At 43.5% G+C, this 24557-nt stretch overlaps 1 protein-coding gene across 3 annotated transcripts in view; it reads left to right on the top strand.

The window, feature by feature from the left end:
* Positions 1 to 23866, top strand: part of PTCD2 (pentatricopeptide repeat domain 2) — a 37150-nt gene extending 13284 nt beyond the window's left edge. For 2 of the 3 annotated variants that reach the window (XM_048851765.1, XM_048851763.1), the window contains 7 exons: positions 336 to 453; positions 4281 to 4359; positions 5610 to 5701; positions 11024 to 11137; positions 13409 to 13483; positions 19909 to 20022; positions 23409 to 23866. In XM_048851765.1, the coding sequence (XP_048707722.1) occupies positions 336 to 453; positions 4281 to 4359; positions 5610 to 5701; positions 11024 to 11137; positions 13409 to 13483; positions 19909 to 20022; positions 23409 to 23633 (817 nt within the window). In that variant the 3' untranslated portion in view covers positions 23634 to 23866. The remainder of the gene's footprint in view (positions 1 to 335; positions 454 to 4280; positions 4360 to 5609; positions 5702 to 11023; positions 11138 to 13408; positions 13484 to 19908; positions 20023 to 23408) is intronic. The other variant, XM_048851764.1, reaches the window with a different exon arrangement.
* Positions 23867 to 24557: the final 691 nt, after the last annotated feature.

The raw sequence follows: 24557 nt of genomic DNA, 5'->3' as shown, positions 1-24557 counted from the left end.
AAAAAAATAATGCAACAAAATCGAATACAAATAAATGCTGTAGCAATATATAGGCCCACTCCATTGCTAAACTGATAGAGATTACTTTGTGGGCAACGGAAGAGATGACATTATTATTATTACTGTTCACTTCAGTGTCAGCTCCAGCCAATTAGTAAATAATGTTCTTTCCATGCAATGATCTTACTGTTGTTCTAAATGCCATCGACTGCATACAGACAGAACAGTCTGCCTAAGCCATTTCATATGCAGATTTCATTGCCTCTTGAAAGTCATAATTTGTCACAATTTTCCACTCCTAATGTATTTACGTTTTTTAAATCTTTTCTGATCAGGTACCATACAGAGAACAGAAATGTGGCCTTTGGTGAGTTTAAATTTGGGCCCCTTTTTATGAGGCTGTGCTATGAGCTGGACCTTGAAGTAACTGCAATAGAACTCATCAAAGATCAGGTAGCTTCCCTTTATATATATTTTTAAATTATTTTCCATTTCAATTCTAATTTTGGTCAGTAATATGTTGTATGTCCTGACCTCCTGTGAGCTCAAAGTTATACTGAAGTGGAAGATTTTTAGAAATAATGGGAATTTATTTTCTAAGATGCAAACACGTGTGGGCTGATTAGCCTGTGCTGATTTTTCAGTCTCTGCTCTTCTCCATTAGGAACAACAATTGAAAACATTGAACCAAACTATCATTTCCGTTGTAATTGGGAAGTTAGCTGTATTTCAGAGTAATTACAACATTTTCTATAAAATGCTTTGAATAAAAGTTCTTCAATCTACCAAACTCACCTAACATTGGTAAACATATTTCACTGATGCATTGTTTGTTCTATATAATCATCTGTCACGGAGTGTGGGGGAGTCGGGACCCTGCACCCCCTTCTTCCTGTGATTCCCTGTGACTCTCAGCCAGCCAGTAAAACAGAAGGTTTATTAGACGATAGGAACACAGTTCCAAACAGAGCTTGTAGGTACAAACAGGACCCCTCAGTCAGGTCCCTCTGGCGGGCAGGGAGCTTAGACCCCAGCCTTGGGGCTCCCTCCGTTTCCCCAGACCGGTCCAAACTGAAACTCCTTCCAGCAGTCTCACCCAGCTTCTCCCTGGCTCCTCCTCCAGCCTTTGTCCAGTTTCCCGGGCAAAGGTGTCACTTGGCCCCAACTCCCCCTCCTTGCTCAGGTTACAAGCTCAGGTATCATCCCTCAAGTGAAGTCACCCCTGCTAACCCATCCCCAATGCAGACAGTCCCAGTAAAACTCCCCTGCGACATCCCCAGGTCAGTCCTCCCCACTACCTGCTCCGTCACATCATCTTTGGACATCAGTGATTCTGAGTTTTTGTATAGAAGATTAGGCACAGATTTAGAGATGCTGAGCATTTGCAGCAACTCTTGAAGCTTATGAGAGCTGTGTGTGCTCAGCACCTCTGAAAACCAGTCCCTTAATGCTTTACAATTATAAAGACTAGTTTTTGAATAACATTTTGAAGATATAAAATCGTGTATATATATGCTACCTAGGTCATTATTACAGGGGAGGATGCACTTTGGAGCCCTATAATGTAGAGAGGGGAGGCTATGTAATTATCAGCCCGTTCCAAAGCCCACTGAAGTTGATGGAAAGGCTCCCTTTGACTTCAGTGGGATTTGGATTAGGCATTAATTTAATAACATGGTTGAGCACATGCCTAGCTTTAAGCATGTAAGAAATCCCTTGAAATCACTGAGGCTGCTCACATGCTTATTCAGGCATGTCTTTGAATAAATATCTCTTCAAATTGGGGCCTATGTAAGAAAGGCCTTGAGTACTTGCAGAACTGATGAATGGTATTCGATCACGGAAGGCAGCTGTCACAGTAACTGGGCCAACCACATCTTAGATACCTTTGTGTCTTTCTCAAGTGCACCCCTCAGGTGACAGGCCTGGCTTCCTGCACCTCACTCTCAGTGGAACCATGTGGTCCAACCACTCCTAGATTGAGTCTTGAGGGTGTAGCACACCTGTTTACCCAACCATGTTAATCCAACGGGCCCAACCAAGTTTGGCACCTGTAAGCCCCTTTTTCTTCAGGCACCAGTGACATCAGCTGATTAAAGTGACTCAGAAACAGTGTCTTCAAAACAAAGTAGCATTTAATTGCCAAAGGGAACACAGCATTTAGGCAAATGGGTCAACACAACAAAGAGTTGAATGTATTCCCTTACATAAGCTTAGCCTCCCTATCCATAGCTCAGGTAGGTCTGACTTATTCCCATCTGTGGGTTGAGAGAGCCAGCTTGCTTGCTGCAGTCCCTGTGTGTGTCTCCGTCAGTCTGGGTGACAGCCTCAGGGTAAGTCTACACAGTAAAAGTGCACAGGCTAGCCTATCCAAGCAATCTTGAATCCAGCTCAAATTAGGGTGGTAAAGATAGCAGTGTGGACATTACAGCATGGGTGGCAGCCTGGGCCAACCACCTGAGCTCAGACCCACCATGACCACCTGGGTCTGAGCTCAGGGTGGTTAGCCTTTGCTGCCACACTTGCCATAATATCCATACTGCTATTTAGCTTGAGTGAAACTAAGGAATGTCTCCTACTTGGGCTGGTAGGCATGATCCCTGCTGCAGTGTAGACGTACCCTGACGGACCAGCTAGCTCAAGCTTAAAGCACCACTTAACTCGAGCTAGAGATTTGTGTGTGTGGATGGGAGTCAAATTGGAGTGTAACACTCAAGTTGTAACTCAAGCTGACTGTACTGTAAAGATATACCCTGGATTTTAGGAACAGCTTGAGCCTAGGTTTTGGTTTGGGAACAATATACCTTGCCAGACGATCTGGAGCGAGGCAAGGGCTATTCTCAATCCATAGGTTCCCCATTGTTTCTCTGAGGAACCTTATCTTTGTCACTGCTGTGCCTTTCCTGCTGGTTTCTCCCTTAACAACCTCTTTGATTTAACTTCTGGCAGTCAAGCAGGCTAATGTGGAACAGATAACCAGAGGGGCATGCCATATTTATAAAAAATACTACATGTAATTAAGGCTACAATTTTTTTCACAGAAATTTTTAAAAAATTTATGGCAAAGGTGTGTGGAAAACAAGGCCATTTCACGGAAAGGGGAAGAGCAGGGGGCCTATGGGAGGGGTTGGAGAGTGAGCCCACCTCTGTGAGGAGGGAAGACCCTGAGGAAAAATGGGGGCTGGAGAGGAAGCCTGCCTTGCACTCACTCCGCAGCAGCATCTCCTGTCGTGTAGGGCTGGGCCTGGCTGCCTGCTCCAGACATTGGTACTTAGCTCACTTGGACACAGCGCCACTAAGGTGTGGCTCGTCTGTCCCTCCATAGGGAGGGGAGGGTTCGAGGAGGGGAGGGCCAAATTGGATTGTCATTGTGATCTAGTCCACGGGTCGCAATGCCACTCAGGTTTGGTGTCTCTGCCCCTCTGTCCCCACCTGCAGAGTGGCATACACACCAAACCTGAGTGGCCCTGCGACCATGTGGGCCAGGTTGCAACTTCCAGAGGGGAAAGGAGCTGTTTCTGCGAAGATCGCGTACTTTATTCAGATTCATGATTATCAGAAACACTGATTTCCCCGCCAAAGTCATAGCCTTACATGTAACCCCTTCATCCTCCACAGTAACATTCAGCAGTCGCTGTCACTAATGCAGCCTCTTTGGATAGAAATTCGAACTTAATATACCTCTAGCATTGTATTGTCTCGCACACATTCATTTCCCTGAATGCTCCATGTTCGGTATTATTTCAGTGAGGGAAGATACGCTCATTTTTCATGCTAAGGCGCTCTCTCATTAAATTTTCTGCTCTTGGTAATTCCAGCCCTAGTCCTGGTCAGCTCACCACTTTTGTTCTGTGTTCAGCAAAAAAACCCTCCTTCAGTTTGATGGTGCTGGCATTTTTTCCCCTCAAAGACATCATTAATCAGTGTTCAGCTACAAGAAAGCACAAACCTGGATTTATAACTTTTAAGCTTTCAAAGTAGCCTGTACCCAATCAGTTCTGTTTGTATTAACTTAAAGGGCATATCCTGCCATCAATCTTTTTTGAAGTAGAACTCAGTGGGAGGTTCTTCTTCAAAAATCAGTGACACAATATGATCTAAAGTTCAATGGAAAATTAAAGATTACTCCATTGGGGGAAACAAGGAGAGCTTTGAGAGCCAAATGTATCACTTATGGGGACATGGGCAGTTCACAGCTGGAGGACATGCTGTATGTGGTAAGGCAGGTCCTAATAGCAATTTTGTTTAAAACCTGCTCTGTTTATATTTTTCTTCACCAGACTCTGCACGGTTTCTTCTCTGATAGCACATCGTTCAATATTTTGATGGATATGTTGTTTAAAAAAGGTCATTACGAAAGTAAGTACTAAAATAAATGTGTCAAGGCAAATGCATTTTGAGCAAGGTACACTTCTGAAATATAACCATGAATCTATTTTAAAGCTATACAGAACACTGAACAGTGTGCTCCTTTTGGCTCGCTGAGCCATATGTGATCGCTCTTGGATTTGAAAGCTGCACAGCAGTCTGCAACAGCATTCAAAGGGCTCCATAATGTGTACTCATTAAGTACTTGCAGCAGCGCTCTAGCCTCCCATTAACAATACTGTACAATTATGGTTGAGGCAAGAGCCTTTTGTTTTAGAATCCTGTTTTCAAGGGGCTTAACTTCTCTAAAAATGTCCTTTAGACTGAAATTTCTCATGCTTCCCCCCCTCCCCCCGCCCCCACTTTGTTCTGTTTGTGGGATGGGGAAGTTTGAAGAAAATTTATTCAGGCATTTTTGTGGGTGTTATAGCATGTGGAAAAAAAAGTTTGTAAGAAAATTGTTCAGAGGCTCTGTTTGTTTGATCTGAAACACATACAGTCAGAGGGTCTCCCCCACAACACTGCCATTGTCTTTAAAACCACAGTCTCTCCCTATATGAAGACCTGGGAGGCGTCACATGTGGCCTAAAAAGGATTTTCTAACATGAAAATCTAAAGCATAATGTAAAGGAAGGTTGGGACAAATCCTTTTTTTGGAATTTGCAGTATACACAGTACAATGTCTTGGCATTTGGCAAATCTGATTTCAAATATTGCCAGGGTCAGTAGGTCAGGAAGGCAAGCTACCCTGGAAATGAATAGATTAGAGACTGGATACAGGGCCAGGGTGTAGAGAAGCAGCTGGGAGCTTGTGGGAATTCTGTACAGGGTTGGTGAAGGGAGTTTGGCCATTTTTTTTAAATGGCTACCGCATGGTGTCTCTTGGGATCTGAGAGGCTGATAGGCAGGCATATGATATGAGAATCACATTTGTATGAATATTGATGTGACAATAAGACAGGATTTAGATACAAATTGAATCCAAATCAAGTATTCATCACATCCCTCTTGTAAAGCAACAGTTTAAACCACGTAACACTGATGCAAGGTTTCTGAAAATATATCATTTATATGTAAAATCTCTTTTTAGACTAATAGATCTTAATCTGCAGCAACATTTTAGTTGGGCTCATATCATATTGTAATCTTGCGTTTTCAGTGGTAGATGGGTTATGCATTAAGTATAAGAACCCCAATTAGTGAAGTACTTAACTACTGGATGAATATCTGTTTTTTGGCAGGTGCCTTGGAAGTGCTGGGAGAAATGAGAAAACAACATGTAAAATTCATCAAAGACACCTATTTACTTGCATTTGCAATATGCTACAAACTGGTAAAAGGTTTCATTATTTCCCTGAAGAAGTGTTTTGGTATTTTATTTTAATTAGATTTACCTTTAAAATTTCTATTTGATACCCTGCCATTGTTTCTCATCTGCTGCAAACACTTCAGTTGGATACGTAAGTCAATCATAGATGGCTTCTTTGTCAAGTGTACAATATATATTGCACACACCACAAAAAAAATGTTAAGTTTGCAAAGTTGAGCACTCATAAGTTAGGAAGTGCCAGAATTAAGATTTCTTATGCAACCGTAATTCATCTCCCTTGTGCACATGTATTATGATTCAGTCTATTATTATAGGTTTCAGAGGAACAGCCGTGTTAGTCTGTATTCGCAAAAAGAAAAGGAGTACTTGTGGCACCTTAGAGACTAACCAATTTATTTGAGCATGATTACATACTATTTTTTCCACAGGACTCCTGCCTCATTCAATGGCAGTTCTGCTACTATAACACACTCCAAACTTGGCATTCAGCACTTGTTATTTCCTGGAATATCTGCTCCTTGCAGAAATGTCAGTGTATGCTCAAATCATTCACTAATTTTACATTATAGGCAAACATTATCTATGGACTAGACTGAGGCACCCAAATTGGCGTCACTGATGTTCTCTGTTTCTCTCTAAATTTGAACCCAGTTCTGCAAAAATGAAATGTTAAGGATATTAACACAATATTTTTTCTGCTATGTGTGCCACCCTAGAAAAGATTGTCCTCCTTTAGTTATAGCTCTGTCAGAAATCCATACTTAGTTTTCCACCATGCTTTTTGGTAATACAGCCACTGGCTCCGGAATAATGACTCCACAGTAAACTTCGTTGCCCAGAATTTTTCAGCTAAATGTAGGAGATATTTTTTTAATTGCACTCAAGAAAAAGAGTTGACCTAAAACACTATCATGGTAGTGAGTTTTACAGTCAAGCGTTCTCAAACTGTGATCTCCAGTGGCCTGAGGAGCACCTTCAGGTGGTCCATGGAGAGCTGGCTGGTCACATGGTGATGATATTTGATGGCCTATAGGATGGGAGGTGGAAAGTGCTCAAGAATGGGAGAGGAGATTGTCCACTGTGTAAAAAAAGGTGGGGACCTTTGCCTACAGGCAGATTTGAAGCCCAGACCTAATAATTTAAATGTAGAAAGTTAATATTTGGGAAGTTATGAGCATCTAAAAACTTGGGATATAATCAAACTGTTTTGTAATCTAAATTATAGAGGTTGCTACTAGGTATCTACTGTAATAAGTTAGTAATTATATAGGGCCAGATCATGGACCAAGGAGCAACCCCCCATTAAAGGGTTTTGATCTTAACTTATACTAGTCCAACATCTCTAAGGCATCCTTAGCCCCTACCTGCAGTAGCTGGCATGCAATAGGTTTTGAGGAGTACCAGCAACACATACAGTCCACTGCTTCTACACCCCTCCCACCCACCCCCCCCGCAACAAGTCAACATACGTAATTTTGGGCTAGAGGATCCTGCTGTTCATACCCCTAAAATTCTAATGAATCTCCTTGTATAGTCTGCTGCAGAGAGCTGCTGAAGAATTTGGTTTCATTGCACACACAAGAGTGTAGCATCCTGCAAAGGTTCAGTGGAGATGCTTGATTTCTACTGCTTTTGGCCCTAGCCATGCTTTTAGAAGAACCTGGCCCATCCTCACTTATTGAACATAGCTAAAGGAGGATGAACTGAGGAGTAAAAAGAAAAGGAGTACTTGTGGCACCTTAGAGACTAACCAATTTATTTGAGCATAAGCTTTCGTGAGCTACAGCTCACTTCATCGGATGCATACTGTGGAAAATACAGAAGATGTTCTTATACATATAAACCATGAAAAAATGGGTGTTTACCACTACAAAAGGTTTTCTGTCCCCCCACCCCACTCTCCTGCTGGTAATAGCTTATCTAAAGTGATCACTCTCCTTACAATGTGTATGATAATCAAGGTGGGCCATTTCCAGCACAAATCCAGGGTTTAACAAGAACGTCTGAGGAAGGGGGGGGAGCGGTAGGAAAAAACAAGGGGAAATAGGTTACCTTGCATAATGACTTAGCCACTCCCAGTCTCTATTCAAGCCTAAGTTAATTGTATCCAATTTGCAAATGAATTCCAATTCAACAGTCTCTCGCTGGAGTCTGGTATTGAAGTTTTTCTGTTGTAATATCGCAACTTTCATGTCTGTAATCGCGTGACCAGAGAGATTGAAGTGTTCTCCGACTGGTTTATGAATGTTGTAATTCTTGACATCTGATTTGTGTCCATTTATTCTTTTACGTAGAGACTGTCCAGTTTGACCAATGTACATGGCAGAGGGGCATTGCTGGCACATGATGGCATATATCACATTGGTAGATGTGCAGGTGAACGAGCCTCTGATAGTGTGGCTGATGTTATTAGGCCCTGTGATGGTGTCCCCTGAATAGATATGTGGACACAGTAGGCAACGGGCTTTGTTGCAAGGATAGGTTCCTGGGTTAGTGGTTCTGTTGTGTGGTATGTGGTTACTGGTGAATATTCACTTCAGGTTGGGGGGATGTGTGTAAGCAAGGACTGGCCTGTCTCCCAAGATTTGTGAGAGTGTTGGGTCGTCCTTCAGGATAGGTTGTAGATCCTTAATAATGCGTTGGAGGGGTTTTAGTTGGGGGCTGAAGGTGACGGCTAGTGGCGTTCTGTTATTTTCTTTGTTAGGCTTGTCCTGTAGTAGGTGACTTCTGGGAACTCTTCTGGCTCTATCAATCTGTTTCTTCACTTCCGCAGGTGGGTATTGTAGTTGTAAGAATGCTTGATAGAGATCTTGTAGGTGTTTGTCTCTGTCTGAGGGGTTGGAGCAAATGCGGTTGTATCGCAGAGCTTGGCAGTAGACAATGGATCGTGTGGTGTGGTCAGGGTGAAAGCTGGAGGCATGTAGGTAGGAATAGCGGTCAGTAGGTTTCCGGTATAGGGTGGTGTTTTTGTGACCATTGTTTATTAGCACTGTAGTGTCCAGGAAGTGGATCTCTTGTGTGGACTGGACCAGGCTGAGGTTGATGGTGGGATGGAAATTGTTGAAATCATGGTGGAATTCCTCAAGGGCTTCTTTTCCATGGGTCCAGATGATGAAGATGTCATCAATATAGCGCAAGTAGAGTAGGGGCGTTAGGGGACGAGAGCTGAGGAAGCGTTGTTCTAAGTCAGCCATAAAAATGTTGGCATACTGTGGGGCCATGCGGGTACCCATAGCAGTGCCGCTGATTTGAAGGTATACATTGTCGCCAAATGTAAAATAGTTACGGGTAAGGACAAAGTCACAAAGTTCAGCCACCAATTTAGCCGTGACATTATCGGGGATAGTGTTCTTGACGGCTTGTAGTCCATCTTTGTGTGGAATGTTGGTGTAGAGGGCTTCTACATCCATAGTGGCCAGGATGGTGTTATCAGGAAGATCACCGATGGATTGTAGTTTCCTCAGGAAGTCAGTGGTGTTTCGAAGGTAGCTGGGAGTGCTGGTAGCGTAGGGCCTGAGGGGGGAGTCTACATAGCCAGACAATCCTGCTGTCAGGGTGCCAATGCCTGAGATGATGGGGCGCCCACTATCACCCAGTTAAAATTTAACAGCAATAATACTTTTGCCATTTCATTAAAGACAAGGTGCCTTTGATAAGGGGATATGCCAGGGTAGCCCTTTATGCGCTAAAGATGATTGAAAGGAGATTATTTGAAATTTTAGTCTTTCATTGATTCTGCCATCCGTCTCTTAAAGTGGTACATGCTAAAATGATGGTTTGGGGAAAGCATATTCCAGAAGCTCTATAGAAGTGCAAAGTACTACTGTTAATATTGCAATATAGGAAGCTTCAGGAAAGCGATAAGCACACTCTTACAAGGAGAAACTCTCTAAAGTTGACAGCCTTAGGATGTAAAATTATGATGCTACTATAAGTAATAGTAATGCGTAATTATAGCTGTATAGATTTATTTTGAATAGCAATACCAGGAACCTGCTCAGAGATAGATATATAGATAGATAGATAAATAGGATTTAAAGATGGGATTATTGCTCATGGATAAAAAAAAGGAATTGTTGTTTACTCTTTGCACAGAAGTGTTTTTAAGGTTAGAAAACTGAATATTTCAAATTATTGTAAGGGATGGCTATCATCTGATTTCAACAGGTAGTCTTTTCTGTTGCTGCCATGAAGGGCAGTACCTCTCTTACAGAGAACAAAATCTTTAGATAATAAGTCTGTCTGCTAATCATTGGAATAAGTCTCCAAAAACATACTTTAAATAAAATAACAAATGAAGGATCATTAACAGTAGTGAAGACTATCCATCACTATAATAAAATAACAGCCTTAAACACTGAAAGACCCAAATCATAAAACAGTCAGTGGCTACATCGCAGGTGTAACTCTTGAAGCCGTGGCAACAGAAAGCAGGAACAAATATTAGAAAAAACAATTGAAGGTGATTAACTAAGCAGAAAATACATGGACAAACAAATTATATGATCCCATTGAAAATAGTGATGTAATATCAATGAGTTCCTTTGGCACATCGATCCGCACAGAAAGGCCCTGATCCTGCTCACTTCAGTGGAACTACTTGTGTGCATAAAGTTAAGTGTGTGTGTGTAAGTCTTTGTAGCAGCTGGCCCTAACAGAGTGTATGTTTAAGGCATTAGTGGAACATCTATGTGATTATTTATTTCCAAGAAATAATGCAAGTTATCCATACTGAAGAACTAGCAAAAATCTAAGCAATATTAGAATTCCTCCTATAGAACAATCTTTCAAAATGTATTCTGTAATAATTCTTATGGAAACAATGAATTCTCAAGTGCCTGGGTACAGACTTCTTTTAGATTAATGATATCTAGAAGGCATGTTGGTTTCCTTTGAGATCCAGTGCAGCTCACAAAGCAATGTAATGATGAAAAGTCCATTTGCTTAGGAGGCATGCTGGCGGTGGGAGGGGCAGTGTCCATAGCGCTAAGCACAATGGTTCATGGGGCCGTTTTAGCCCTCTGAGCAGCCCACAATCAGGGCAATGCAAAGGTGGTTTAAAGTCAGCTTTGCTCCCACGATCGTGCCTCCCCTTGATTATACCTTTGGTGCTGACCTTCTCAGGAAGCGCAGCACAGAATCTGCCCTGTAGTGTGGTGTAGTTTGGTTCAGGTGTGATGACCATTTGAAAAGATGTTTGTCTTGTTAGTCTTATGACGCATAAATTTTTATATGCAATCTAGCTAATAAAATTCTGAAATCATGTGAAGCATTTGCTGCTTCTCTAAATGGACAATTACAATGTGGATTTAAATGTCTACACAGAACAGCCCAGAGTCTTGCAAAATCTGCACAAAGTTATTTGAAGAGGCTCAGTTAAAAGGAGATAACATGTCAAGACGAGCATACTGCTTTGCTGTAGCGTTTGCTCTGAAACAGGTACTGGGGTTTTATTTTTATTTAGTCTTTGATTCTGTTGACTTTCTGTGCAATATGGTAGCAAGCAGAAGGAAAAGGAAAAAGAAGGAGGTGTGTCTGTCTTTCATTGTGATTAGGCCTCTGAAAAAAGAGAATAATGTAACTGCCCTTTAAAATGTGTGGAAATTTTGAAATCCTAGAATACATATTCAGTCCAGTGCACAGTTATTTCATAGAATCATAGACTTTAAGGTCAGAAGGGACCATTATGATCGTCTAGTCTGACCTCCTGCATAACGCAGGCCACAGAATCTCACCCACCCACTCCTGTAACAAACCTCTAACCTATCTGAGCTACTGAACTCCTCAGATCGTGGTTTAAAGACTTTGAGGTGCAGAGAATCCTCCAACAAATGACCCATGCCCCACGCTGCAAAGGAAGGCAACCCCCGCCCAGGGCCTCTTCCAATCTGCCCTGGAGGAAAATTCCTTCCCGACCCCAAATATGGCGATCAGCTACACCCTGAGCATGTGGGCAAGACTCACCAGCCAGACACCCAGGAAAGAATTCTCTGTAGTAACTCAGATCCCACCCCATCTAACATCCCATCACAGGCCATTGGGCATATGTATTGCCAATAGTTGAAGATCAATTAAGTGCCAAAATTAGGCTATCCCATCATATCATCCCTTCCATAAACTTATCAAACCCTGTTAATGCAAAATCCCAACATAGTATGAATTGAGATGGCTGTTAACAAAAGTAGTGCTCAGAGGCCAAAGACATAAACGTGGACCCTGCCCTGAAGACGTTGGGGAGGGTGTTATTGGTGGCTTAACTCATGACTTCCTTGCTATTGGGGTGTGTGTGTGAGACAGAGAGAACTGTAAGTTCAGTTATGCTCTAGGAAATACTTTGGGGAAGTTCTATAGCCCTTGTTACATGACAGGTCTAGATGATCGCAATGGTCCCTTTTCATCTGTGAATCAATGAAAAAATTAGCAAAGCCCTTTGGTAATAACTAAATACCCACAGAAATAGTAACATAAATACAAAGACTGCTGTAAATTAGTTGTCTACTAACAGCTTTCGAAACTGAAACAGAATACCACAAAATAGGAACAGCACCTACAGAGGCAGTGCCGATATCTCTATGCTGCCCTGACAGCATGCTCCAAACCTGACATAGAAGGGACCACCTTTAGGTGTCTGAGGCAGCATAGTCTGGAGGATCGAGGAATTAGAAAATTCTGAGTTCTAATCCCAGTTCTCACAGTGGATTGTTATGCAATCTTGAGCAATTCATTAACCCTCTTTGTGTCACTTTCCCCATGTGTAAAATGGGAATTATACTTTCTATCTCACCAGAGTGTTCTAAGGACGAATTAGTTGATGTGTGTGTATAGTGATTTGACTGTGTAAAGTGGTATTTAAATATTCAGTCTCCATGCTCATTTAATCCTTGGCCCCTGTGGTGCATCTCTATGAGCATAGAGACGGAATGATAATATCAACAGGGGTACTTTTATTAGTATCTGTTGTGGTGGTGCTTCTCGTGATGTGGACTTCTTTCCATGGCCTTTAGGTTAAAACCAAAATCTCATTCCACGTACAAGTATGGAGTCTCATTCTTTTGTATTCATAATGTCTTTATTTTGCTCACTAAAATATTTTAAATTCCTGTTTTGCAAATGGAACAGCACTCTTGGACATACCTCCATATTCCTGAAGATATGGGGACTATGACATCATGTTGCATTATGTGCTTAAGAAGCGTATATAGTGATTTGATCACACATCAGTGCTGCCATATAATAATAGTACTGTAACATTGTATTGTATGACAAATTAGCTGATTTATATAGCATAGTAAATGTGCCTGGCTATGTCCACAATGTTAAAGCACTGAACAGTTAAGAGCTCCCCTTTCCAGCAGTTCGGCAAGGTATTTAAGGAGGTGAAAGTCCTATTGTCTCCAAGCTACACACCCTTCAGTACCTTGCTGAACTAGGGCCTTAAATTCTAAAGGCTCAAGATGCTACCATAGAGAGCTTCATGATGAAAGAAACACTGAGCAGGGTGTGTTTCTTACAGAGTGAACACTACATAGAATGAGTGGGTCTTTTGGAATATTTTGAAAGAGCATGGGTGGGGGTGTGTGGATATTTAATTGGGAGGCTGTACAAGCTAGCTGTTTTTAAGTTTTTGTAATAAAATTAGGTTTTGTACAAGCATAACTTGATATTTGTTCGGGGGGGGTGTGGTTTTTTTTCTTTCTTCCTTCCTTCTAGAATGATGCGGTAAAAGCCCGGTCCTTTTATTCTCAGATCATGAACACAGAGGGCAGACTATGCAGTAATCTTAATGTAAGTGTGCTTACTTTGCATGTTCACATAGGCTTATGCAGCGAAATATACTAAAGGAGTTACGTATACATTTAGACCCTGAGTTTCTACTGTCTCTTGCATCTTGTGTAATCATAGAGGTGTAGGACTGGAAGGGCCCTTGAGAGGTCATCTAGTCCAGTCCCCTGCACTCAAGGCAGGACTATGTAATACCTATTGATGTCTATGTATGATAGCACTTTTAGTACCTTTAGCTGAAAGAGCTCAGAGGAATCGAGCATGTGTATTTAGGAATGTAAAAAACATTGGTGATTTTGGGATTGCAGATAAATCACACATCTGCGAAATGAGCGCAGTCTGGATGTAAAATGCCACCCCTCTGATTTGGTGCTTATTATTTATTTGTTTATTATTTGTAATACTGTAGCCTATAGGAGCCCTAGTTATGGATCAGGACTCCATTGTGCTAGGCACTATAGTGCTTGCGGTGTGGAGTCTCTAAGCTGACAGGAGAGAGCTTAATAACTCCTGCCTCTGAGAGCAGTGGTAGCTATGTCAGTGGAAGAAGCTGTCTGCACCAGCGTTTAGGTCAGTAGAACTTACATTGCTCAGGGGTGTGGATTATTCACACTCTTTAGTGAGACAAATTATACCAAAGTAACCTGTAGCATAGACAAGGTCTAAGGCCTGGTCTACACTACGAGTTTAGGTCGAATTTAGCAGCGTTATCTTGATTTAACCCTGCACCCGTCCACATGACAAAGCCCTTTTTTTGACTTAAAGGGCTCTTAAAATCAATTTCTTTACTTCACCCCCCGACGAGGGGATTAGCGCTGAAATCGGCCGTGCCAGGTCAAATTTGGGGTACTGTGGACGCAATTTGACGGTATTGGCCTCCGGGAGCTATCCCAGAGTGCTCAGTTGTGACTGCTCTGGACAGCGCTCTCAACTCAGATGCACTGGCCAGGTAGACAGGAAAAGGCCTGCGAACTTTTGAATTTCATTTCCTGTTTGGCCAGTGAGGTGAGCTCACCTGCACAGGTCACCATGCAGAGTTCATCATCACAGGAGACCATGCAGTCCCAGAATTGCCGAAAAGCTCCAGCATGGACTGAACGGGAGGTACGGGATCTGATCGCTGTGTGGGGAGACAAATCCATGCTGGCAGAACTCCGAAAAGACGAAATGCCAAAATATTTGAAAAAAAAATCTCCAAGGGCATGAAGGACAGAGGTTATAACAGGGACCCACAGCAGTGCCACGTGAAAATTAAGGAGCTCAGGCAAGCCTATCAAAAAACCAGAGAGGCAAACAGCCGCTCTGGTTCAGAGCCCAAGACATGCCTCTTCTATGATGAGCTGCATGCCATTCTAGGGGGTGCAGCCGCCACTACCCCAACCCTGTACTTTGACTCCATCCAAGGAGTGGCAGGCAACACGGAAGCGGGTTTTGAGAGCGAGGAAGATAATAGCTTACAACAAGGAAGCGGAGAAACCGGTTTCCCCAACAGCCAGGATCTGTTTTTCACCCTGAACCTGGAGCCAGTACCCCCCGAACCCACACAAGGCAGGCTCCAAGACCCTGAAGGCGGAGAAGGACCTCTGGTGAGTGTACCTTTGTAAATATTATACATCGTTTAAAAACAAGTGTGTTTAATGATTAATTTGCCCTGGCATTCGAGGCCAGTACGGCTACTGCAAAAGTCTGTTAACGTGTCTGGGGACAGGGCAGAAATCCTCAAGGGACATCTCCATAAAGCTCTCCTGGATGTACTCCCAAAGCCTTTGTAGAAGGTTTCTGGGGAGGGCAGCCTTATTCCGTCCTCCACGGTAAGACACTTTACCACGCCAGGCCAGTAGCATGTAGTCGGGAATCATTGCAGAACAAAGCATTGCAGCATTTGGTCCCGGTGTTTGCTGGCATTCAAACAACATCTGTTCTTTATCTCTCTATGTTACCCTCAGGAGAATGATATCATTAATGGTCACCTGGTTGAAATAGGGTGGTTTTAGAAAGCGGACATTCAGAGGTGCCCATTCCTGCTGGGCTGTTTGCCTGTGGCTGCACAGAAATCTTCCCCGCTGTTAGCCGTGCGGTGGGGGAGGGGTGAAGTCATCATCCCAGAAAAGTGGGTGGGTGTGTGGGTGTGTGTCCAGAGAGGGGGGTTAGTTGGATTTCTGCTGCATGTGAACCCGGAAACCGCAGCCCCTCCTTTTAAATGGCCAACCCATTTTTAATGGGCAACCCAATGGCTGTTTGCTATGGGAAATGAGGGTGCTGCTGTTTTAAGCCATTCCCACATGTTATGAAGGTTAAAGAAGCCAAAAGACTGTGGCTTACCGTGGCTGCCTCCAAGCTGAATTCTGCTGCCCGGCCCTGCGTGAGTGATCTCTCACACCAAACCGGCATACCTCAATAAGAGGCAAAATGCAACCTTGTAATGAAAGCACATGTGCTATGTAATGTTAACAGCAAGGTTTACCATGAAAGAGTGTACCCATTGTTCTATAAAATATGTCTTTTTAACTACCACTCTCCCTTTTTTTTTTCTCCATCAGCTGGATATGTTTCTCCTTCCCAGAAGCTAGCGAAGATTAGAAGGCAAAAAAAACGCCCTTGTGATGAAATGTTCTCTGACCTCATGCTGTCCTCCCACACTGACAGAGCACAGTAAAATACATGGAGGCAGACAATCTCAGAGTGCAGGAAAACACAATATGACCACGAGGAGAGGTGGCGGGCTGAAGATGGTAGGTGGCGTCAGCTTGCTGAAAGAAGGCAGGAGTCAATGCTCAGGCTGTTGGAGAATCAAACTCATATGCTCTAGCGTATGGTTGAGCTGCAGGAAAGGCACCAGGAGAACAGACCGCTGCTACCGCCCCTGTGTAACCGCCCTCCACCCTAAGTTCCATAGCCTCCTTACCCAGACGCCCAAGAACGCGGTGGGGGGGGCCTCTGTCCACCCAGCCACTCCGTCCCAGAGGATTGGCCAAGCAACAGGAGGCTGGCATTCAATAAGGTTTAAAGTTTTAAAGTGCTGTGTGGCCTTGTCCTTCCCTCCTCCACCACCCCACCTGGGCTACCTTGGCAGTTATCCCCCTATTTGTGTGATGAATAAATAAAGAATGCATGAATGTGAAGCAACAATGACTTTATTGCCTCTGCAAGCGGTGATCAAAGGGGGGAGGGGAGGGGAGGGTGCGAAGCTTACCAGAAAGTAAAGTGAACCAAGGGGCGGGGGGTTTCATCAAGGAGAAACAAACAGAACTTTCACACCGTAGCCTGGCCATTCCTGAAACTGGTTTTCAAAGCTTCTCTGATGCGCACTGCGCCCTCCTGTGCTCTTCTAACCACCCTGGTGTCTGGCTGCGCGTAATCAGTGGCCAGGCGATTTGCCTCAACCTCCCGCCCCGCCATAAATATCTCCCCCTTACTCTCACAGATATTGTGGAGCGTACAGCAAGCAGTGATAACAGTGGGAATACTGGTTTCGCTGAGGTCTAACCGAGTCAGTAAACTGTGCCAGCATGCTTTTAAACGCTCAAATGCGCATTCTACCACCATTCTGCACTTGCTCAGCCTACAGTTGAACAGCTCCTGGCTACTGTCCAGGCTGCCTGTGTACAGCTTCATGAGCCATGGGAGCAAGGGGTAGGCTGGGTCCCCAAGGATAACTATAGGCATTTCAACATCCCTAACAGTAATTTTCTGGTCTGGAAAGTAAGTCCCTTGTTGCGGCTTTTGAAACAGACCAGAGTTCGTGAGGATGCGAGCGTCCTGTACCTTTCCCGGCCATCCCACGTTGATGTTGGTGAAACATCCCTTGTGATCCACCAGTGCTTGCAGCACCATTGAAAAGTACCCCTTGCGGTTTATGTACTCTCTGCCTTGGTGCTCCGGTGCAAAGATAGGGATATGGGTTCTGTCTATGGCCCCACCACAGTTAGGGAATCCCATTGTAGCAAAGTCGTCCACTATGACCTGCACGTTTCCCAGAGTCACTACCCTTGATATCAGCAGCTGAGGGATAGCATTGGCTATTTGGATCACAGCAGCCCCCACAGTAGATTTGCCCACTCCAAATTGATTCCCAACTGAGTGGTAGCTGTCTGGCGTTGCAAACTTCCACAGGGCTATCGCCACTCGCTTCTCAACTGTGAGGGCTGCTCTAATCTTGGTATTCTTGCACTTCAGGGCAGGGGAAAGCAAGTCACAAAGTTCCATGAAAGTGCCCTTATGCATGCGAAAGTTTCGCAGCCACTAGGAATCGTCCCAGACCCGCAACACTATGCGGTCCCACCACTCTGTGCTTGTTTCTGGGCCCAGAATCGCGTTCCACGCCATGAACCTGCCCAATTGATACCATGATGTGCACATTGCAGGGGCCTGTACTTTGTGAGAAGTCTGTGTGCATGTCGTCATCACTCTCGTCACCACACTGCAGTCACCTCCTCCTTGCCTGGTTTTGCTTTTCTTGCAGGTTATAGTCCTGCATATCCTGCTGGATAATGCACGCGGTGTTTATAGTGCTCATAATTGCCACGGTGATCTGAGTGGGCTCCATGTTCCCAGTGCTATGGCGTCTGCGCTGAAAAAAGGCGCGAAACGATTGTCTGCCGTTGCTTTGATGGAGGGAGGAGCGACTGACAACATGGCTTTCAGCGTTGGCTTACAGGGAATTAAAATCAACAAAGGGGGTGGCTTTGTATCAAGGAGAAACAGAATGGCCCCCTCAAGGATAGAGCTCAAAACCCTGAGTTTAGCAGGCCATTGATTTCACTGGGGGAGGGAGGAGAAAATGAATACAAATCAAATCTGGTCTATTTCTTGTTTTGATCCACTTCATCTATCTTTATACATCTTGCTGGCAGAAGATGATGCAGTATGACTGCTGGCCATCGTCAGCTCCTGGCTGTTCATTAAAAGACAGTGCAGTAGGACTACCAGCAGGACTGAATCACCATGAGACAAAACTTAAAAGGGTAATGACCTGGCTGAGTCACTCCAATGTTTGCCCAGGCGCCCCTGACCTCACCAAGGTTGGTTAAAAGAGCACCCTGGAGTACATCAGTGATGACTACCAGTCATACTGCACTGTCTGCTGCCAAAAGGCAATAAACTGCTGCTGTGTAGCAATGCAGTACCACGTCTGCCAACACCCAGGAGACATATGGTGATGGTGAACTGAGCGGGCTCCATGCTTGGTATGGCGTCTGCTCGGGTAACCCAGGAAAAAAGGCGTGAAACAATTGTCTGCCGTTGCTTTCACGGAGGGAGGGAGGTAAGGGGGGGCCTGACGATATGTACCCAGAACCACCCACGACAATGTTTTTGCCCCATCAGGCATTGGGATTTCTACCCAGAATTTAACTGGGCAGCAGAGACTGGGGGAACTGTGGGATAGCTACCCACAGTGCAACGCTCCGGGAGTCGACAGTTGCCTCAGTACTGTGGATGCACTCCACCGACTAAATGCTGGATAAATGCACTAAGACCATTTGTGTGGGGACACACACAATCAACTGTATAAAAACGCTTTCTACAAAACCGACTTCTATAAATTCGACCTAATTTCGTAGTGTAGATATAGGCTAAAAGAAAGACAACACTGTTTTACTTACTTTGCCCTTGCATTGTTCAAGTGTGAATGACTACACAAGGTGCAAGGCAGTGGAGAAGAATCTGGTTTTTAGTACCTTGTAAGTATTTTAATGATGCAATGGGCTGCTCCAAAAATGGACTCCGCTGTTTCTGTCATGGTCACTTTTAAAAATAAGTCACATTCTGGATTGTTAACAAAAATAGTTCGTTTTTATTGAATATTTGTAGTAACAGAGAGAGGGGCTGCATGACCTAGTTTGGTGAGGATACAGCTGGGACCCAATTCTCTTTCAGCTATTGCTTTTACTCTGGGCCCTTGGGCAAGTTACTTTAATAATGCTGTTTTCTCCCCTCTAAAACTGCCCTTTTAAAACACCACGATTTAGACAGGCAAAAACTCTTAAGTAAACTTTATAGCTAGCCCTGCCCAGTTCCACCCAAGCCCTGCCTCGGCTCTGTGCACATGTACATGCAGTGAATCTTTCGTTAGCTGCACATTTTACCAGCTTAATGAGGAAAATCCTTTGTATGTGATTTTCAGAAGTTAATAAGTCAGTAAAATCAAAACCAGTTTCCCCCAGAGCAACAAACATAGCTGTCTGTGAAGCCCACTGTCTCCATGACATAGTTCACCTTCCAAGGCCCAGTTGTTACACTGTAGAGGCTCTTCTGGTTAAGTCCTCCCCTCATGATTGGTAGAGGATCAATAGAGCATTTAAAAATTTAAACCTTTACAGTTAGCTTGTATTTAGTCCTGTCATCCTTGCCAATGTCCTCCTTTTAACACATTTAAAGCATGCTTTTTGGTGGTGTGTATGATTTTCTATTTTTTCCTTTTTAAAAAGATTCTTGTACAGGCCAAGTCTGGGGCATTAGAAGACCTTATGCAGACACTGGAGGCAGCGTTGGATACAGATACTTCACAATTGGTGAAAAGAGCTGAGTTTTCTGAGCAAGTGGTGAGTACTCCATAATTTGTTTAATTAAAAATCATGGAATCATTAACACTGAAGGTGAGACCTATTAGGTGATCATCTAGTCCAGGGGTCAGCAATCTTTTAGAAGTGGTGTGCTGAGTCTTCATTTATTCACTTTAATTTAAGGTTTCGTGTGCCAATAGTACATTTTAACATTTTTTAGAAGGTCTCTCTCTATAAGTCTCTATAGTATATAACTAAACTATTGTCATATGTAAACAAGGTTTTCAAAATGTTTAAGAAGCTTCTTTTAAAATTAAATTAAAATGCTGATCTTACACCGCCGGCCCACTCAGCCTGCTGCCGGCCTGGGGTTCCGTCCACCTAGGCCAGCAGTGGGCTGAGCAGGGCCTGCGGCCGGCACCCCGGCTGGCAAGGGGCCAGCAGCCAGAATCCCAGACCGGAAGTGGGTTGAGCGGGGTTGAGGTCAGTGGGTTGAGGTCAGTGGGTTGAGTGGGTTGAGCGGGCTGGGTGTCCCCAGCAGACAGCAGCGTGCCATTAAAAATTGGCTCGCGTACCATCAGTTGCCAATCCCTGATCTAGTCGATTCCTTTCCCCTGCCAGAGCAGGTTTTCTTTTCCTCCAACATGTTTTCTAGTTCTTTGGCTTATTTAAGTAATTATTTTAGCATAGTTTGCAGATACTGAACAAAATAAGTGAAAGAACAAACATTACTTCAAAAACCTCATTATTATCATCGTCAATGCTGTTCATTTATCTAGTTTATCATCCTTTCTCTATTATACTTACTGTATTTAATGTTCTAGATAGCTTAATGTTCTAGATAGCTTAACCCGATAAGTGAATAAACTTGATGATCACTTTTCTGTTTCTCTTCAAACATAACAACAGCTCTGTTGAATAGGAATGGGGAGGAAGAATGATCTTGTTTAAAAACAGGACTGGACATCATGAGACCTGTCTTATATTCATGGCTCTGGCAAAACCTTCCTTTGTGACCTTAAGCTACTAACTTGCTCTCCCTGGGTAAAATTTTCAAAGTGCCTAAATAACTTAGGAGCCTAAATTTAATTTTCAGAAGTGACTTAGGCCCAGATGCACAAAGCAACTTAGGCATTGTGATGCGCAGTGTCACAATGCTGAAGTTTTAGGCTCCTCCAAAATCATAAGAACAACACTGTGGTCCACAAAGCCTGAGTTAGGCACCTGAGCTCCCCATACAATGAATGGGCAGAGATAGACACTTTAGTATAAGATCCACAAAAGCCAGCATGCTAGGCAGGGAGCTACCAAAGTTAGCCTGTGAGAGATGGCAATGAGAAAGGTGTGTGCTACACCCCGCCTCTCTCAAGGAGATAAGCACCTAAGTCTGAGCTGCAGGGAAGCAGCTGTCTTTGCTGGCAATCTACAACTCGGGGGAGATAGGTGCTCCTCCGCCCAACTCGAATGCAGGGCCTGATCAGGTAGGCATGCTCAGAGGCCACCTGACTCCACACAAAACAGCCGGAGGAAGAGGTCCTCTTACAACCTTTATCCCAGTGGTTAGGGTACTCACCTGGGATGGGGGAGACCACTGGTTCAAGTCACCCCTTCACCTAAGTCGGGGGGAGCAGGGATTTGAACAGGGACTGGCCACCTCTGAAATGGGTTATCTAACCACGGGACTATAAGATATTCGCGTGAGTCTCCTTCAATCTGTCCTATTGAAGTTGTTTCTCTTTAATTGAATAATTAAATATTAATTGGGCCAAAGAAAAAGCGAGACTCATTCTATAGTCCAGTGGTTAGGGCACTCACCTGAGAGGTGACAGATCCCAGTTCCCTTCTCAGCAGGCAGAGGGCGGGAGGTGGGGACACACATCCCGGATGAGTACCCATAACCTTTCACCCAGTGGTTAAAGGAAGCTGCTTCTCCCTCCCCTCCGCCCATTGGCTGTTTTGGGGGCAGTTAGGCAGCCTCTGAGCACACCTGCTGGTTCAGACCCCACATGTGAGTTGAGCAGAGGAATGCTTATCTTCCCCTAGCTTATGGATCCCTGTGGAGCTGAGGCAGAAGAGAGGCATCTGGATGCCTAGAGCAAGGCAGCAGTTTGCATGCACAGAGACAGAACCTAGGTGCCTAGGGAACTTCTTACTGCTAAAACATAGATATCTATAGGGTCAGGTGGCAGCCAACTGGGGGTTTTGTGGATCACAGTAGCACCTAAAACCAGGACTTAGATGCCTAAGTACTTTTGTGGATTCAGGCCTTACTAGCCTAAGTCTTGTTTAACATCAGTGGAACTTAGTGTCCTAAGTCATGTAAGTGCTTTTGAAAATTGTACACCCTGTGTCTTACCTTCCCCATCAGGATGTTGTGAGGCTTACTACTGTTTGTAAAGTATTTTGAGATTTCCTACAGAAAAAGTATTATCATTCCATTACTATATTAATCAGTAGGCAGAATATGTTCAAGGAGAACGCTGATCTAGTTGAGTTTGGCAGCACGGCTTTTCCTTTTTCTGCAAATGTTTAGCAGCATATTGAACTTGTTCACTTTGAACACGTTTACTGACTGAGCCATTGTCAGAATACAAAAATATCTGCTTAAACACTTTTCTGTAGGATTAATGGGGTGATGGAGAAAGAGTCAGTATCAAACACAATTGTTGGTAGAAACATTATCATGTAGTACATGTATCTTTTAAACTACTACAAACAATAAGATATGTAAAATAAGGATTTTAAAAAGCAGCATCCTGGTTTTGTAATTTAAGTGTTTTCATGATCAAACCTCAACTCCCAGGGTTTTTTTCCCCTCCATTTTCTTTACCAGGTTACAAATGTTTTGTTTTTTAAATAAAAGATTTATAAACTTGTCAAAGACCAAACACAAATCTTACCCCTTTCCTGTGCAGAGTGCATTATTCATCAAATCCATATCCAGCAGATTTTCTTCTGAATTCATCTCTTTGTACAGATTCATGGTGTACAGAACTTTTGAGCATTATAGCAGCCTAATTTTTATTGATGGCATTGTAAGTGTAACATGCTAGATTACGTTCATTAAATTATAGTGTTGATCTGGGAAACAGATTCCAGGATACAATTATACCACTTGGGTTTAAAGAAGAAATAACTGTGTTTTTACAGTCTGTACTAGGACTGAAAAGAATACTTGGATACTTTACAGAAGCTCTTAATCTAATAAACTCTCGGTCATTGGTTTTCAACACATGGTCAGTGGTCTGTTGCCTTGTAACATGCTGTTTAACAATCTCTTCTTGCAGATGGTTATGCTAACCTTGCGTCTCACTGTCACCACTTTTTTTTTATTGAATGGTTGTTTGTGTTGCCTGGAAGGCAGTGATTAAATGAGATTTTTATTTGCCGGACTGTTACAATGTGCCATTATCTCTTCTTCAAAGCTGGCTACAGTCAGGGAAGAGTTGGAGAAAAACTCTGTTTTTCGTGCTGGCTTAGAAGATATCTGTGCCAAGCTGCAAGCAAGAGGACAGGTAACCAAGCTGACTCTGGATGACATGCTGTGCCAGATTCCTTATGGAAAGAAGCGCCATATGCAGTTATTAAAGCAAGAGCAAGTGAGCCGTCGGACTTTCAGACCACTTAAATCTGCTCTGTTAGCTGAGTAGTTCTCTATTTGACGGAAAATTATACTAACAATAGCATCACTTTAAAAAATGTGTGAATAAGGCATCTCTTCTTCCCCTATCTTGCAGACAGATGTTTTAAGCCATTTGTTTGAAACAAGTGTTGTGTTTTCTGACTGCTAGCTCTGCATGCCCAACCAGGGATCTGAGAGTCAAGCAGAGTTCTTTCCTTCTTGTGTAGTCTCCCCAATAATAAAAGTTACGAGTCCAAGTTATGACCTTGGTGATCTATGTATCTCTATTGCTTTTGGTTGGTTTTGCACATATTGAAACAATCGGCCCTATCAGTGGAAGTTAGTAAATAATCCAATAGACATACAAGAAAGAATAGAATCCAACTCAGTCTCCTCTGTGTTGACTTTGCAGAAGCAGCAGGAGTAAAAGCTTAGGCCCTGATCCTGCAATAAAATCCACACTGGCAGACCCCTGCACCTATATGTAGCCTCAGTGAAGTCAGTAGGGCTATATGCAGAAACAGGACTCTTCCCATGCAGGGTCAGAGGCATAGTCATTCAAGTGAGCCGGTATGACTCTGAAAACATGTGGGGCACAAGTTGTGTAAAACTGGCATCGTCTTACTCAACCAATCACTTCTTGGTGCAGAATTCACACACAAGTTGTCTGACACTACAACACATTTCATAGCTGACGCACATGTTCACTCTATCAACTTGTCTTTTGTTCACTAAGTCTTCTCCTGCTTTGTCCCCTTAGTATTGTCATCATTAGTTACTGTGGAAACAGTGTCATGGGTATGGGCTTGGTTTTGTGACCTCCACAAGTGCAGCATAAAGGATTTACCTAATCATTTGAAGTTCAGACCACGATTTGAGAAATGTAGGAGTCTGTGTGCTGGTTTCATGACCACATGCATGTGGTCAAGATAAAATACCACACACACACATT

This window comes from Caretta caretta, chromosome 5 (assembly GCF_965140235.1).
Source record: "Caretta caretta isolate rCarCar2 chromosome 5, rCarCar1.hap1, whole genome shotgun sequence".
In the NCBI taxonomy this organism is placed as follows: domain Eukaryota; kingdom Metazoa; phylum Chordata; order Testudines; family Cheloniidae; genus Caretta; species Caretta caretta.
Note: the sequence above shows the minus strand (reverse complement) of the source record. Positions and strands in the feature narration are given on the sequence as shown.